Source organism: Somniosus microcephalus, chromosome 7 (assembly GCF_052327205.1).
Source record: "Somniosus microcephalus isolate GS21.2 chromosome 7, FLI_Smic_1.0, whole genome shotgun sequence".
In the NCBI taxonomy this organism is placed as follows: Eukaryota; Metazoa; Chordata; class Chondrichthyes; order Squaliformes; family Somniosidae; genus Somniosus; species Somniosus microcephalus.
In genome coordinates this window covers 3,349,605-3,364,207 of record NC_140993.1, presented here as the reverse complement: position 1 = coordinate 3,364,207, position 14,603 = coordinate 3,349,605, and the positions used below count along the sequence as shown (strand labels likewise).

General features: G+C 52.6%; 1 protein-coding gene across 1 annotated transcript in view; it reads left to right on the top strand.

Annotated features, from left to right (window-relative positions):
- The window catches only part of sspo (SCO-spondin), a 546,162-nt gene that overhangs the window by 223,288 nt on the left and 308,271 nt on the right, over positions 1-14,603 (top strand). The window contains exons 32-34 of the mRNA XM_085993923.1: positions 6,145-6,358; positions 9,383-9,524; positions 10,153-10,434. Of these exons, the coding sequence (XP_085850049.1) occupies positions 6,145-6,358; positions 9,383-9,524; positions 10,153-10,434 (638 nt within the window). The remainder of the gene's footprint in view (positions 1-6,144; positions 6,359-9,382; positions 9,525-10,152; positions 10,435-14,603) is intronic.

Here is a 14,603-nt window from a genome sequence, read left to right as displayed (position 1 = left end):
CACACAAATCAAATCAAATCAAATCAAATCAACTTTTATTGTCATTGTTAGTGCACAAGTGCAGTACAACGAAATGTAGGCTTGCGGCTCCCGAGAGTGTACAATTTGGATTAGGACACTTAAACATTTCAACATACATTTGTACATATATATTAGCATAAATATGACCATAATAAAGTGCATCGGCAGATGTGCAGGCTTTAGTGTTTATTTGTGGAGTTCAGTAGGATGACAGCCCTGGGAAAGAAGCTGTTCCTAAATCTGGTCGTACGGGTGCGAATGCATCTGTAGCGTCTTCCAGATGGTAGGAGGGCGAACAGACTGTGGCTGGGGTGGGTAGGGTCTTTGATGATGGACCGTGCCCTCCGTAGGCAGCGTTTCTGATATATATGTTCTATGGTCGGTAGCCGGGTGCCGGTAATGCGTTGGGCAGTTTTGACTACTCGCTGCAGGGCTTTCCGGTCATGGGAGCTACAGCTGCCATACCATACCGTGATACAGTTTGTCAGGATGCTCTCTATAGTGCAGCGGTAGAAGTTAGAGAGGATCGGGGGTGACAGATTACATCCCTTCAGCCTCCTCAAGAAATATAGGCGCTGCTGGGCCTTCTTCACCAGAGAGGAGGTGTTGAGGGACCAGGAGAGGTCTTCCGTGATGTGGACTCTGAGGAACTTAAAGCTGGCCACCCTTTCCACCTCCGCCCCATTGATGTGGATGGGGGTGTGACTTCCGCCTTTCGACACCTCCTCCCAGATAGACTGGGAGAGGAGCCGTGAAAAGGGCAAAGAGGGGGAGGAATTCCTGAAATGTGTACAAGAGAACTTCCTTGGTCTGTGTGTTTCCAGCCTCACGAGGAAGGAAGAAGTGCTGGATCTAATCAATATCCCAGTAAAGGTGAAATTGGATAGGATAAAAACAAATAGGAGGAACTTAAAAGGTTGGCAGCACTCAAAGTAGAAAAGTCACCTGGTCCGGATGGGATAAGAACAGAAGAAATAGGAGCAGGAGTCGGCCATTTGGCCCCTCGAGCCTTCTCCACCATTCAATAAGATCATGGCTGATCTTTGACCTCATCTCCACTTTCCCGCCCGATCCCCATATCCCTTGATTCCCCTCGAGTCCAAAAATCTATCGATCTCAGCCTTGAATATACTCAACGACTGAGCCTCCACAGCCCTCTGGGGTAGAGAATTCCAAAGATTCACCACCCGCTGAGTGAAGAAATTTCTCCTCATCTCAGTCCTAAATGGCCGACCCCTTATTCTGAGACTGTGGGAGAGAAATTGGGTGCCTTTGCGCCTCCAGGGGCCCCAACGAGGCGCTACCATCTTTGCGACCGGGCGCGGTGCTCCTACCGACGGCCACGAGTTTGAGCTGGAGGTTTGCGGCGACGGCGGTAACCACTAACGCCACGAGCTCCTGCGCCCGCAGATCATGATGTCATCCGGCTGCGCAGCGCCCCGGCTCGGAAATTGACTCTCGCCCCCTGCCTGCGCGCCTGCCATTACCAACGGCAGGTAGAGGAGGCGGTTACAGTCGGAGGAGCGCCGGAGGAGCGCAATATAAACGGGCAACTTCTGGGGTTTTGTTGTCAAACAATGCTGCCTTGTCAGTTTGACACAAGCAGACAGGCGTTTTCACCCATTTGATCGTTTTCAGCTTGATGCGAGTTTTTGGCTGAGAAAAATGTATCACGTTCATTTGGGTTACATTTGATAGTGCAACATTTCCATCATTTAATGGGGGCTGTACTGGACCTCGACCTCGACTTCCAGTGTCACCGTCAGAGGCAGCAGAGGCAGAGAGAAAAATTGCAAAATGTGGCCAGGGGCAGGAGGGCCAACAGGGCTCTCAACAGGCAGCCTCCCAGGGTATTCCGGGAGCACTTCTCCAACATTGATCGGTCAGAGGAGCAGTGCCTTAGAAGGCTCCGCTTCACCCAGGAGGTGGTCACAGAGCTCTGCCACCTCCTGCAGCCAGAGCTCCAGCCTCAGCTCAGGACCAGGATATCTTCTCAGTGGCAGTGAAGGTCACAGTTGCTCCCATTTTGTACACCAGCGGCAACCTTCTAGGCTTCAACAGGGGATATTGCAAACATTTCGCAGTTCGCCGTCCATTGCTGCATCTGGGAGGTAACAGAAGCTCTCTACAGAAGGAGAAGGGAGAACATTTCATTCCCCATGACCAGAGAGAAACAGGATGGATGCTCATGTTGCTTTGCAAGGATAGCGGGCTTCCCATTGGTTCAGGGCGCCATTGACTGCACCCACGTGGCATTGCGGGCACCTCATCACAATGCAGAGGTGTTCCGCAACCGCAAAGGCTACCACTCTCTGAACGTGCAGTTGGTGTGCGACCACAGACAGCGCATCCTCGCCATCAATACCCGCTATCCTGGCAGCAGCCACGATTCATTCATCCTGCGACAGACCGGTGTCCCAGCACTGTTCCAACCACCACATGAAGCTCGTGGCTGGCTGCTCAGAGACAAGGGTTATCCTCTCGCCACCTGGCTGATGACACCCTTCCACAACCCCAACACTCCTGCAATGACCGCCATAGAGCCACCAGGAACCTGATTGAACATCGGGGTTGCTTAAGCAACAGTTCCAGTGCCTTGACCGCTCTGGAGGAGCCCTGCAGTACTCCCCTGATCGAGTCTCCCTTTTCATCGTTGTATGCTGCATGCTGCACAACCCGGCCATTCTGAGGCCTCAGCCATTGCCACCAGGGATTGGAGGTCCACCTCAGGAGGAGGGAGAGGAGGAAGAGGGAGAGGAGGAAGAGGGAGAGGAGGAGGAGGGAGAGGAGGAGGAGGAGCAGCAACTGAGGAGCGAGGCACTCAATCTTGCTTCTGCAATGGCCGTTCGTGATCGCCTCATTAGACACCACTTCCAATGAATGATCGAACCCATGGCCTTTGCACAGAGCAGCCAGCTCGCAACCTCGATCACTGGGCAAAGGTTAAATGAGAAACATCACAAAATGTGCAACATCAAATTAACAATTTATTATTGAACACAACTCCCTCTTATGAAACACAACTTTTTATTTACAGACACATCAATCTATTAACACACACTGCCCCCATTTGCTACTAAAGTATTCTTTACTCCCCCTTCACTGATCTCCCTCCCCCTTGGAATTCCCCGCTCCCAGCCCGACTGCTCCTCCGTAATGTGCCCCCAGTGGCTGCAGCAAGGCTGGTGGGAGGCTGCTGAGTGTCGGATTCAGAGACTACAGATGGCCTTGAAGGATGCCCTCAACCCGCTCTGGGCCTGGAGGGCCCGCCTGCAGACTGCACCAAATCTGCATGGGCGGCAGCAGTCTGGGCTGGCTGGGTTACAGGCTGTGGCAAGTGCAATGGCGGTGTGGCAATGGTGGGAACAGGAATGCTGTCATCCTGAGAGAGGGCGGCGCCTTCCTGCTCGACTGACACACTGCCACCCCCCGGGGCAGAACCTCAGCATCTGGAGCAATCTGCTCGAGCACAGATTGCTGGCCTGCTGCAGCACTGTCAGATTCCCGGTGGATAGTGGGTGACCCAGCGACAATGGCAGCAGTCAGTGCTTGCGTGGCATCAATCTGAGACGGCATGAGAGCAACGACTGACTCTATTACAGCACTAAGCCATTGCGTTGCCTCGGCCTGTGCTGCAATAGCTGCTGCCGCCTCATCCATGACACGTTGCATGGGGTCTGGGCCCCAGCTGGAGTATTGTGTTCAATTCTGGGCACCACACTGTAGGAAGGATGTCAAGGCCTTGGAGAGGGTGCAGAGGAGATTTACTAGAATGGTCCCAGGGTTGAGGGACTTCAGTTATGTGGAGAGACGGGAGAAGCTTGGATTGTTCTCGGAGCAGCGAAGGTTAAGAGGAGATTTGATAGAGGTGTTCAAAATGATGAAGGGTTTTGATAGAGTAAATAAGGAGAAACTGTTTCCAGTGGCAGGAGGGTCGGTAACCAGAGGACACAGATTGAAGGTAATTGGCAAAAGAACCAGAGGGGAGACGAGGAAAAATTTTTTTACGCAGCGAGTTGTTGTGATCTGGAACGCGCTGCCTGAAAGGGCGGTGGAAGCAGATTCAATAGTAACTTTCAAAAGGGAATTGGATAAATACTTGAAGGGGGAAATTTTGCAGGGCTGTGGGGAAAGAGCAGGGAGTGGGACCACCTGGATAGTGTCGCAGTGTCAGAGGGGCAGTACTGAGGGAGCGCTGCACTGTCGGAGGGGCAGTACTGAGGGAGCGCCGCACTGTCAGAGGGGCAGTACTGAGGGAGCGCTGCACTGTCGGAGGGGCAGTACTGAGGGAGCGCCGCACTGTCAGAGGGGCAGTACTGAGGGAGCGCTGCACTGTCGGAGGGGCAGTACTGAGGGAGCACCGCACTGTCGGAGGGGCGGTACTGAGGGAGCGCTGCACTGTCGGAGGGGCGGTACTGAGGGAGCGCTGCACTGTCGGAGGGGCGGTACTGAGGGAGCGCTGCACTGTCGGAGGGGCGGTACTGAGGGAGCGCCGCACTGTCGGAGGGGCAGTACTGAGGGAGTGCTGCACTGTCGGAGGGGCAGTACTGAGGGAGCGCTGCACTGTCGGAGGGGCAGTACTGAGGGAGCGCTGCACTGTCGGAGGAGCAATACTGAGGGAGTGCTGCACTGTCGGAGGGGCAGTACTGAGGGAGCGCTGCACTATCGGAGGGGCAGTACTGAGGGAGCGCTGCACTGTCGGAGGGGCAGTACTGAGGGAGTGCTGCACTGTCAGAGGGGCAGTACTGAGGCAGTGCTACACTGTCGGAGGGGCAGTACTGAGGGAGCACTGCACTGTCAGAGGGGCAGTACTGAGGGAGCACTGCACTGTCAGAGGGACAGTACTGAGGGAGTGCGGCACTGTCAGAGGGGCAGTACTGAGGCAGTGCTACACTGTCGGAGGGGCAGTACTGAGGGAGCACTGCACTGTCGGAGGGGCAGTACTGAGGGAGCACTGCACTGTCAGAGGGGCAGTACTGAGGGAGAGCTGCACTGTCAGAGGGGCAGTACTGAGGGAGCGCTGCACTGTCAGAGGGGCAGTACTGAGGGAGCGCTGTACTGTCGGGGCAGTACTGAGGGAGTGCTGCACTGTCGGAGGGACAGTACTGAAGGAGGTCCGCTGCACTGTCGGAGGGGCAGTACTGAGGGAGCACTGCACTGTCAGAGGGGCAGTACTGAGGGAGTGCTGCACTGTCGGAGGGGCAGTACTGAGGGAGTGCTGCACTGTCGGAGGGACAGTACTGAGTGAGCGCTGCACTGTCGGAGGAGCAATACTGAGGGAGTGCTGCACTGTCAGAGGGGCAGTACTGAGGGAGTGCTGCACTATCGGAGGGGCAGTACTGAGGGAGCGCTGCACTGTTGGAGGAGCAGTACTGAGGGAGTGCTGCACTGTCGGAGGAGCAGTACTGAGGGAGCGCTGCATTGTCGGAGGGGTAGTACTGAGGGAGCGTTGCACTGTCGGAGGAGCAGTACTGAGGGAGCGCCTCACTGTCGGAGGGGCAGTACTGAGGGAGCGTTGCACTGTCGGAGGGGCAGTACTGAGGGAGCGTTGCACTGTCGGAGGGGCAGTACTGAGGGAGCGCCGCACTGTCGGAGGGGCAGTACTGAGGGAGTGCCGCACTGTCGGAGGGGCAGTACTGAGGGAGCGTTGCACTGTCGGAGGGGCCGTACTGAGGGAGCTCCGTTGCACTGTCGGAGGGGCAGCACTGAGGGAGCACTGCACTGTCGGAGGGGCAGTACTGAGGGAGGGCTGCACTGTCGGAGGAGCAGTACTGAGGGAGTGCTGCACTATCGGAGGTGCCGTCTTTTGGATGAGATGGTAAACCGAGGCGCCGTCTGGTGTTTTAGGTGTATGTGAAAGATCCCACGGCACTATTCAGAAACAGGGGGGTCTCCCCGGGGTCCCGGGGCCAATAATTATTCCTCAACCAGTATCACTAAAACAAATTATCTGGTTATTATCTCACTGCTGTTAGTGGGATCTTGCTGTGTGCAAATTGCCTGTGCGTTTCATACATTATATCAGTGACCACACTTCAAAAGTATTTGATTGGCTGTGAGGCGTTTTGGGAGATCCTGAGGTTGTGAAAGGCGCTATATAAATGCAAGTCTTTTTTTCATCAGATTAAACCTGTTGCCAGGCTGGAGTGCGGTGGACACGGATCCTGATCCCTACTTCCAGGTGGATTTCCTGGTGCCCACCTTTATTTCTGGAGTTATTACCCAGGGAGGGACACGTTCCGGGGGCTTTATCTCCAGCTACCGGCTGATGTACAGCTATGATGGAATCCGCTTCGTAAACTACACCGACACAACGGACTGGACAATGCCTGCCAAGGTAGGGGGCGTTGGGGGGGAGCGATAGAGGGGTGGGGGCTATCCAGGGCGGGCGTTACTGTACCCCACTCTGTTCCGAAGGGGCTGGGTATCCATGCCAGCAATGTAAGGAGCCGAGTGCCATGAGCCCTGACCCTCCAGCCTGTTAGAATCAGAGAATGGTTACAGCACAGAAGGAGGCCATTCGGCCCGTCGAGCCCGTGCCGGCTCTCTGCGAGAGCACTTCAGCTAGTCCCACTCCCCTGCCCTTTCCCCATTGCCTGCAAATTTTTTTGTTCAGGTACTTCTCCAACTCCCTTTTGAAAGCCATGATTGAGTCTGCCTCCACCACCCTGTCAGGCAGTGGATTCCAGATCATAACCACTCGCTGCGTAAAAAAGTTTTTCCTCATGTCGCCTTTGGTTCTTTTGCCAATCACCTTAAATCTGTGTCCTCTGGTTCTCGACCCTTCCGCCAATGGGAACAGTTTCTCTGTCCAGACCCCTCATGATTTTCAACACCTCTATCAAATCTCCTCTCAACCTTCTCTGCTCCAAGGAGAACAACCCCAGCTTCTCCAGTCGCTCCACGTAACTGAAGTCCCTCATTCCTGGAATCATTCTCGTAAATCTTTTCTGCACCCTCTCTAAGGCCTTCACATCCTTCCTAAAGTGCGGTGCCCAGAATTGGACACAATACTCCAGTTGGGGCCGAACCGGTGTTTTATAAAGTTTCATCATAACTTCCTTGCTTTTGCACTCTATACCTCTATTTATGAAGCCCAGGATCCCGTAAGCTTTTTTAACCGCTTTCTCAATCTGCCCTGCCACCTTCAATGATTTGTGCACACATACCCCCAGGTCTCTCTGTTCATGCACCCTCTTTAGAATTGTACCCTTTAGTTTTATTGCCTCTCCTCGTTCTTCCTACCAAAATGTATCACTTCGCACTTTTCTGTGTTAAATTTCATCTGCCACGTGTCCGCCCATTCCACCAGCCTGTCTATGTCTTCCTGAAGTCTATCACTCTCCTCCTCACTGTTCACTATACTTCCAAGTTTTGTGTCACCTGCAAATTTTGAAATAGTGCCCTGTACACCCACATCCAAGTCATTAATATATATCAAGAAAAGCAGAGGTCCTAGAACCGACCCCTGGGGAACACCACTGTATACCTTCCTCCAGTCCGAAAAACAACCGTTCACCACTACTCTCTGTTTCCTGTCACTGAGCCAATTCCGTGTCCACGCTGCCACTGTCCCTTTTATTCCACAGGCTTCAACTTTGCTGGCAAGCCTATTATGTGACACTTTATCAAACGCCTTTTGGAAATCCATGTTCACCACGTCAACCACATTACCCTCATCAACCCTCTCTGTTACCTCATCAAAAAACTCAATCAAGTTAGTTAAACATGATTTGCCTTTAACAAATCCGTGCTGGCTTTCCTTAATTAATCCACACTTGTCCGAGTGACTGTTATATTTGTCCCTGATTACTGTTTCTAAAAGTTTCCCCACTACTGAGGTTAAACTGACTGGCCTGTAGTTGCTGGGTTTATCTTTACACCCTCTTTTGAACAAGGGTGTAACATTTGTAATTCTCCAGTCCTCTGGTACCAGCCCCGTATCGAAGGAGGATTGGAAGATTATGGCCAGTACCTCCACGATTTCCACCTTTACTTCCCTCAGCATCCTAGGATGCATCCCATCCAGTCCTGGTGACTTATATACTTTATGTACAGCCAGCCTTTCTAGTACCTCCTATTTATCAATTTTTATCCCATCCAGTATCTCAACTACCTCCTTTTTCACTATGACTTTCACAGCATCTTCTTCTTTGGTAAGGACAGATGCAAAGGACTCATTTAGTACCTCAGCCATGCCCTCTGTCTCCATGTGTAGATCTCCATTTTGGTCCCTAATTGGCCCCATCCCTCCTCTTACTACTTCTTTACTATTTATATGCCTATAGAAGACTTTTGGATTCCTCTTTATGTTCGCTGCCAATCTACTCTTATACTCTCTCTTTGCCCCTCTTAGTTCCTTTTTCACTTCCCCTCTGAACTTTCTATAGTCAGCTTGGTTCTCACTTGTATTCTCAACCTGACATCTGTGATACGCCCCCTTTTTCTGCTTCACCTTGCTCTCTATCTCTTTCATCACCCAGGGAGCTCTGACTTTAGTTGCCCTACCTTTCTCCCTCGTGGGAATGTACCTCGACTGTACCCGAACTATTTCCTCTTTAAAGGCAGCCCATTGTTCAATTACAGTTTTGACTGCCAATCTTTGATTCCAATTTACCCGGGCCAGATCCATTCTCAACCCACTGAAATTGGCCTTCCTCCAATTAAGTATTTTTACTCTAGATTGCTCCCTGTCCTTTTCCATAGCTAATCTAAAACTTATGATACTATGATCACTGTTCCCTAAATGTTCCCCTACTGACACTTGCTCCACTTGACCCACCTCATTCCCCAGACCCAGATCCAGCAATGCCTCCTTCCTCGTTGGGCCGGAAACATACTGATCAGGAAAGTTCTCCTGAACACACTTCAGAAATTCTTCCCCCTCGCTGCCCTTTACACTATTACTATCCCAGTCTATATTCGGATAATTGAAGTCCCCCATTATCACTATTCTATAGTTCTTGCATCTCTCTGTAATTTCTCTGTAAATTTGCTCCTCTATATCCTTCCCACTAGTTGGCGGTCTATAGAATACACCTAGTAGTGTAATGGCACCTCTATTATTTCTTAACTCTAACCAAATAGATTCTGTCCTTGACTCCTCCAGGACATCCTCTCTCTCCAGTACTGTAACATTCTCCTGAACCATTACTGCCACCCCACCTCCTTTCTTTCCTTCCCTATCTTTCCTGAACACCTTATATCCAGGAATATTTAATACCCAATCCTGCCCTTTTTTGAGCCAGGTCTCTGTTATCGCCACAACATCATATTCCCATGTGGCTATTTCAGCGGTTGTGTTGATTCGGCCCCCGGCTTCTCCTGCGATGTCTCGTGTTAACTTTGCTCTCCGGTTTAGATCTTCCCGGCAAATTCTGACACCAACACCCCAGTGAGGCAGAACCTCAAACATCTCATCTTTGCACGCTTCCTGAGGATCATCCCGGTCCAACAGCACAATGGCATCTACCTGCGCACCGAGATTCTGGGCTGCCCCTGGCGTGAGTAAAAGCTACCTTCAAAGGTCACAGGTCACACCCCCTGCTCACCGCTCCCTCCAGCTCCCCCTCTCCCCTCCCTCTCCCTCACTCTCTCCCTCCAGCACCCCCTCTCCCCTCCCTCTCCCTCACTCTCTCCCTCCAGCTCCCTCTCCCCCCTCCCTCTCCCTCACTCTCTCCCTCCAGCTCCCTCTCCCTCACTCTCTCCCTCCAGCTCCCTCTCCCCCCTCCCTCTCCCTCACTCTCTCCCTCCAGCTCCCTCTCCCCCCTCCCTCTCCCTCACTCTCTCCCTCCAGCTCCCTCTCCCCTCTCCCTCTCTCTCTCCCTCCAGCTCCCTCTCCTTCTCCCTCACTCTCTCCCTCCAGCCCCCTCTCCCCCCTCCCTCTCCCTCTCTCCCCCCTCCCTCCCCCTCTCCCTCCAGCTCTCCCTCTACCACCCCTCCCCCTCTCCCTCTACCACCCCTCCCCCTCTCCCTCTACCACCCCCTCCCCCTGTCTGTCTCTCCCTCTCTCTCTCTCCCTGCTGCTCTCCCCCTCCCCCCCTCTCTCTCTCTCTGTCCCAATTGCTGGTGTGTCTGTAAACGTTCTCTACTCTGAGGCCCTGGATAATGAAATGTTTGGTGTTTTTACAGCTCAGCAGCCAGTCCCGGGATCAAGGACTCGGCCACAACTGACTACTCGTTCCCCAGCCAGTTCCTCCGCCAGCGCTGTACTCGGAGCTCTGGACACAGGCACCCCGCATTCTCGAGCTGCTACCACAGGCTGGGTAATTACCACGGAAAGCAGATGGATCCATCCCAGCCCTTGTGACCTGGGAGAGTTCCAGTGTCGGAATGGAAAATGTGTCAATGCCACTACAGCGCTGTGCAATGGCATCGCCGAGTGCAGCGACTACTCTGATGAAGAGGGATGTGGTGAGTCATCTTCAACCTGTACCCTTCCAATTCAATTCAATTCAATTCAATTCAAATCGCTTTATTGGCATGACAAGGTCCATCTTATGCTGCCAAAGCATCGAAAAACATTCATGGTTGAACACATAAATACAGATCTATCCATACAGTGTATAAACAGATATATCCCTGAGTGTATAAATATACATTCATATAATTTTTATATACTCTTTTCTTATATTTAGTGGTTGTCCCTCTGTTTATGGCAAGCTGTAACATAGTGTGCCGCTAAGGTTACACAATTTCTCTCTTCCCCTAGTAGGTATGGGAGTTTTTGGTCGTCATTCAAATTTCTGAATTCCGGGGATATTTTTGTGAATTTTGGGTAGAAATTCTCCCTTATGCCCTGATATTTTCTACAAGCTGTGAGGAAGTGCATCTCTGTCTCCACCACTCCCTGACTGCAGTGAGAGCATATCCTGTCCTCTCTTGGTAGCCGGGTCTGCCTGTGTCTACCTTTTTCGATCGCCAGGCTATGTTCACTAAGTCTGTACATTGTCAAGGTTTTTCTCAGTTTGCTATCCTTTACCATGGTCAGGTAATCAGCCATGTTGTATTGTCTGTTTAGGGCCAAGTAGCAATTGAGTTTGCTTTGGGTTTTTGTTGTTTCTGCCCAATATGACAGATATTTTTCCTTTTGCTTAGCGATGATTGTGTTGGGTCGAATTCTTTGTGTTACGCTGTCACTGTCCTGGGGCTGGTTATTGTTAGTAGTGTTAGTAGTTACTTCACTGAGTCCCAGGACTAGTTGACTGAGGGTATTCTTCTTTATGGTCCTCTCTTGGCATTTCAGGGCTTTATAATGATAACATTGGGGGTTGCTCATTTCTAGGTGTTTCCAAAATTTGGTGGCTCTTTTTTGGATAGTGATTATTAATGGATATTGGCCTAGTTCCGCCCTGCATGCATTGTTTACGGTTTTCCTTTGAGTCCAGAGGGTACTTTTACAGAATTCTGCATGTAGGATCTCAATTGGGTGTTTGTCCCATTTTGCAAATTCTTGTTGTGTTAGCGGTCCCCACACCTCACTGCCATAGAGTGCAATTGGTTCAATTACTGATTTAAAAATTTTGAGCCAAATGCTAATTGGGATTTCTATTTGGATTGATTTTTTAATGGCATAGAAAGCCCTTCTTGCTTTCTCTTTCAGTTCATTCACAGCCAGATGAAAATTTCCCGTAGAACTGATTTTTAAGCCCAAGTATGTGTAGTTAGTGGTTTCTTCAATTTTGGTTGTTCCTAGTGTGAAATTTATTTTGGGTCCCTGATGTCTGGATCTTTGCTGGAACACAAGGATTTTGTTTTTTTGGGGATTTATTGTCAGGGCCCAGGTCTGGCAGAACGACTCCAGCAGATCCAGGTTCTGCTGTAGACCCTCCTTAGTTGGTGACAGCAGAACCAGGTCATCTGCATAGAGGAGGAATTTAACCTTGGATTCATATAGGGTGAGGCCGGGTGCTGTAGATTGTTCAAGTAGTTTTGCCAATTCATTTATGTAAATATTAAAGAGTGTCGGTGAGATGGGCGAGCCCTGCGTCACCCCCCGCCCCTGTGGGAAGTATTTTGTTTGTTTGTCTCCAATTTTAACTGCACATTTGTTGTTTGTATACATTGATTTAATTACATCATATGTTTTTCCCCCTACCCCGCTTTCGATAAGTTTCAGGAATAAACCATCGTGCCAGATGGAATCGAAAGCCTTCTGGAAATCTATAAAGCATGCGTAGATTTTGCTTTTGTTTTGATGAACGTGTTTGTCAATTAGGGTCTGTAGGGTGAAGATATGATCTGATGTTCTATAGTTTGGCAGGAAACCAATTTGGCTTTTACTCAAGACATTGTGCTCCTCAAGGAAGTTTATAAGTCTTTTGTTTATGATACTACAGAATACCTTCCCCAGGTTACTGTTTACACAGATGCCTCGATAGTTATTTGGGTCGACTTTGTCCCCACTTTTGTATATGGGCGTTATGAGACCTTCCACTCCCTGACCCCGTACCCCTCCCTGACCCCTGTACCCCTCCCTGACCCCTGTACCCCTCCCTGACCCCTGTACCCCTCCCTGACCCCTGCGCCCCTCCCTGACCCCTGCGCCCCTCCCTGACCCCTGCGCCCCTCCCTGACCCCTGCGCCCCTCCCTGACCCCTGCGCCCCTCCCTGACCCCTGCGCCCCTCCCTGACCCCTGCGCCCCTCCCTGACCCCTGCGCCCCTCCCTGACCCCTGCGCCCCTCCCTGACCCCTGCGCCCCTCCCTGACCCCTGCGCCCCTCCCTGACCCCTGCGCCCCTCCCTGACCCCTGCGCCCCTCCCTGACCCCTGCGCCCCTCCCTGACCCCTGTGCCCCTCCCTGACCCCGTACCCCTCCCTGACCCCGTACCCCTCCCTGACCCCGTACCCCTCCCTGACCCCTGCACCCCTCCCTGACCCCTGCACCCCTCCCTGACCCCTGCACCCCTCCCTGACCCCTGCACCCCTCCCTGACCCCTGCACCCCTCCCTGACCCCTGCACCCCTCCCTGACCCCTGCACCCCTCCCTGACCCCTGCACCCCTCCCTGACCCCTGCACCCCTCCCTGACCCCTGCACCCCTCCCTGACCCCTGCACCCCTCCCTGACCCCTGCACCCCTCCCTGACCCCTGCACCCCTCCCTGACCCCTGTACCTCTCCCTGACCCTGTACCCCTCCCTGACCCCTGTACCTCTCCCTGATCCCTGTACCCCTCCCTGACCCCTGTACCCCTCCCTGACCCCTGTACCTCTCCCTGTTCCGCTCCCTGACCCCATACGTCATGCTGACCCCTGTATCTGTCTCCCTCTTTCTCTATCTGACTCTCTCTCTCTCTCTCTGTGTCTGATACTCTGTCTTTCTGTCTCTCTCTCGCTCTCTTTCTCTGTCTGACACTCTGTCTCTCTGTATCTCTCTCTGTCTCTCTCTCTCTGTCTGGCACTCTTTCTCTCTGTCTTTCTCTCTGTCTCTCTCTTTCTGTGTCTGACACTCTCTCTATCTCACTGTTTTTATATTTTGAGCGATGCATTTTCAGGATTTTTTATTCCAGGGACGGTTCCTCCTCGGACAGGATCGATTCTGCCGCCGGCAGTGTGGGATTCGCTCTCCAGCACCCCGGGGGTTCCCGGTTGGAGTCGGCCAGCGCTGCACACTCAGCATATTTCACCGACAGCAGGAGCCGGACTCGTGACTGCGCCGGGACCCGGTCCGGAGACGATGCCGCCAATTCACTCTACAGAAAGTAAGATCTCAGTACAGACCCCACCGCACCCCTCACCCCCCAACCGTACCCTCTCCCCGGTGAGGCCAGAGTGGGAATGGAGCGGAGAATAAAAGTGACAGGCGACCGGAAGCTCGGGGTCACCCTTACGGACTGAACGGAGGTGTTCCGCAAAGCGGTCACCCAATCTGCGTTTGGTCTCCCCAATGTAGAGGAGACCGCATCGTGAGCAGCGAATACAGTATACTAGATTGCAAGAAGTACAAGTAAATCGCTGTTTCACCTGGAAGGGGTGATTGGGGCCCTGGACAGTGGGAAGGGGGGAGGGATAAGGGCAGGTGTTACATCTCCTGCGCTTGCACGGGAAGGTACGGGCGAAGGGGAAGGGGTGCTGGGGGTGATTGAGGAGTGGACCAGGGTGTCGCGGAGCGAGCGGTCCCTTCGGAATGCTGAAAGGGGAGGTGAGGAGAAGATGTGTTTGGAGGTGGCGGAAATGGCGGAGGATGATCCGTTGAATGTGGAGGCTGGTGGGGTGAAAGGTGAGGACAAGGGGAACCCTATCGTGGTTCCGGGAGGGAGGGGCAGGGGTGAGGGCAGAAGTGCAGGAGATAGAACGGACACGGTCAAGGGCCGTGTCAACCACGTTAGAGGGGAATCCTCGGTTGAGGAAAAAGGAAGACATGTCGGAAGCACTGGTGTGGAAGGTGGCATCGTCGGAGCAGATGCGGCGGAAATGGAGAAACTGGGAGAATGGAATAGAGTCCTTACAGAAGCGGGGTGGGAGGAAGTGTAGTCCAGGTAGCTGTGGGAGTCAGTGGGCTTGTAGTGAATGTTGGTCAATAACCTACCCCAGAGATGGAGACAGTGAAGTCGAGGAAGGGAAGGAAGAGTCGGAGATGGACCA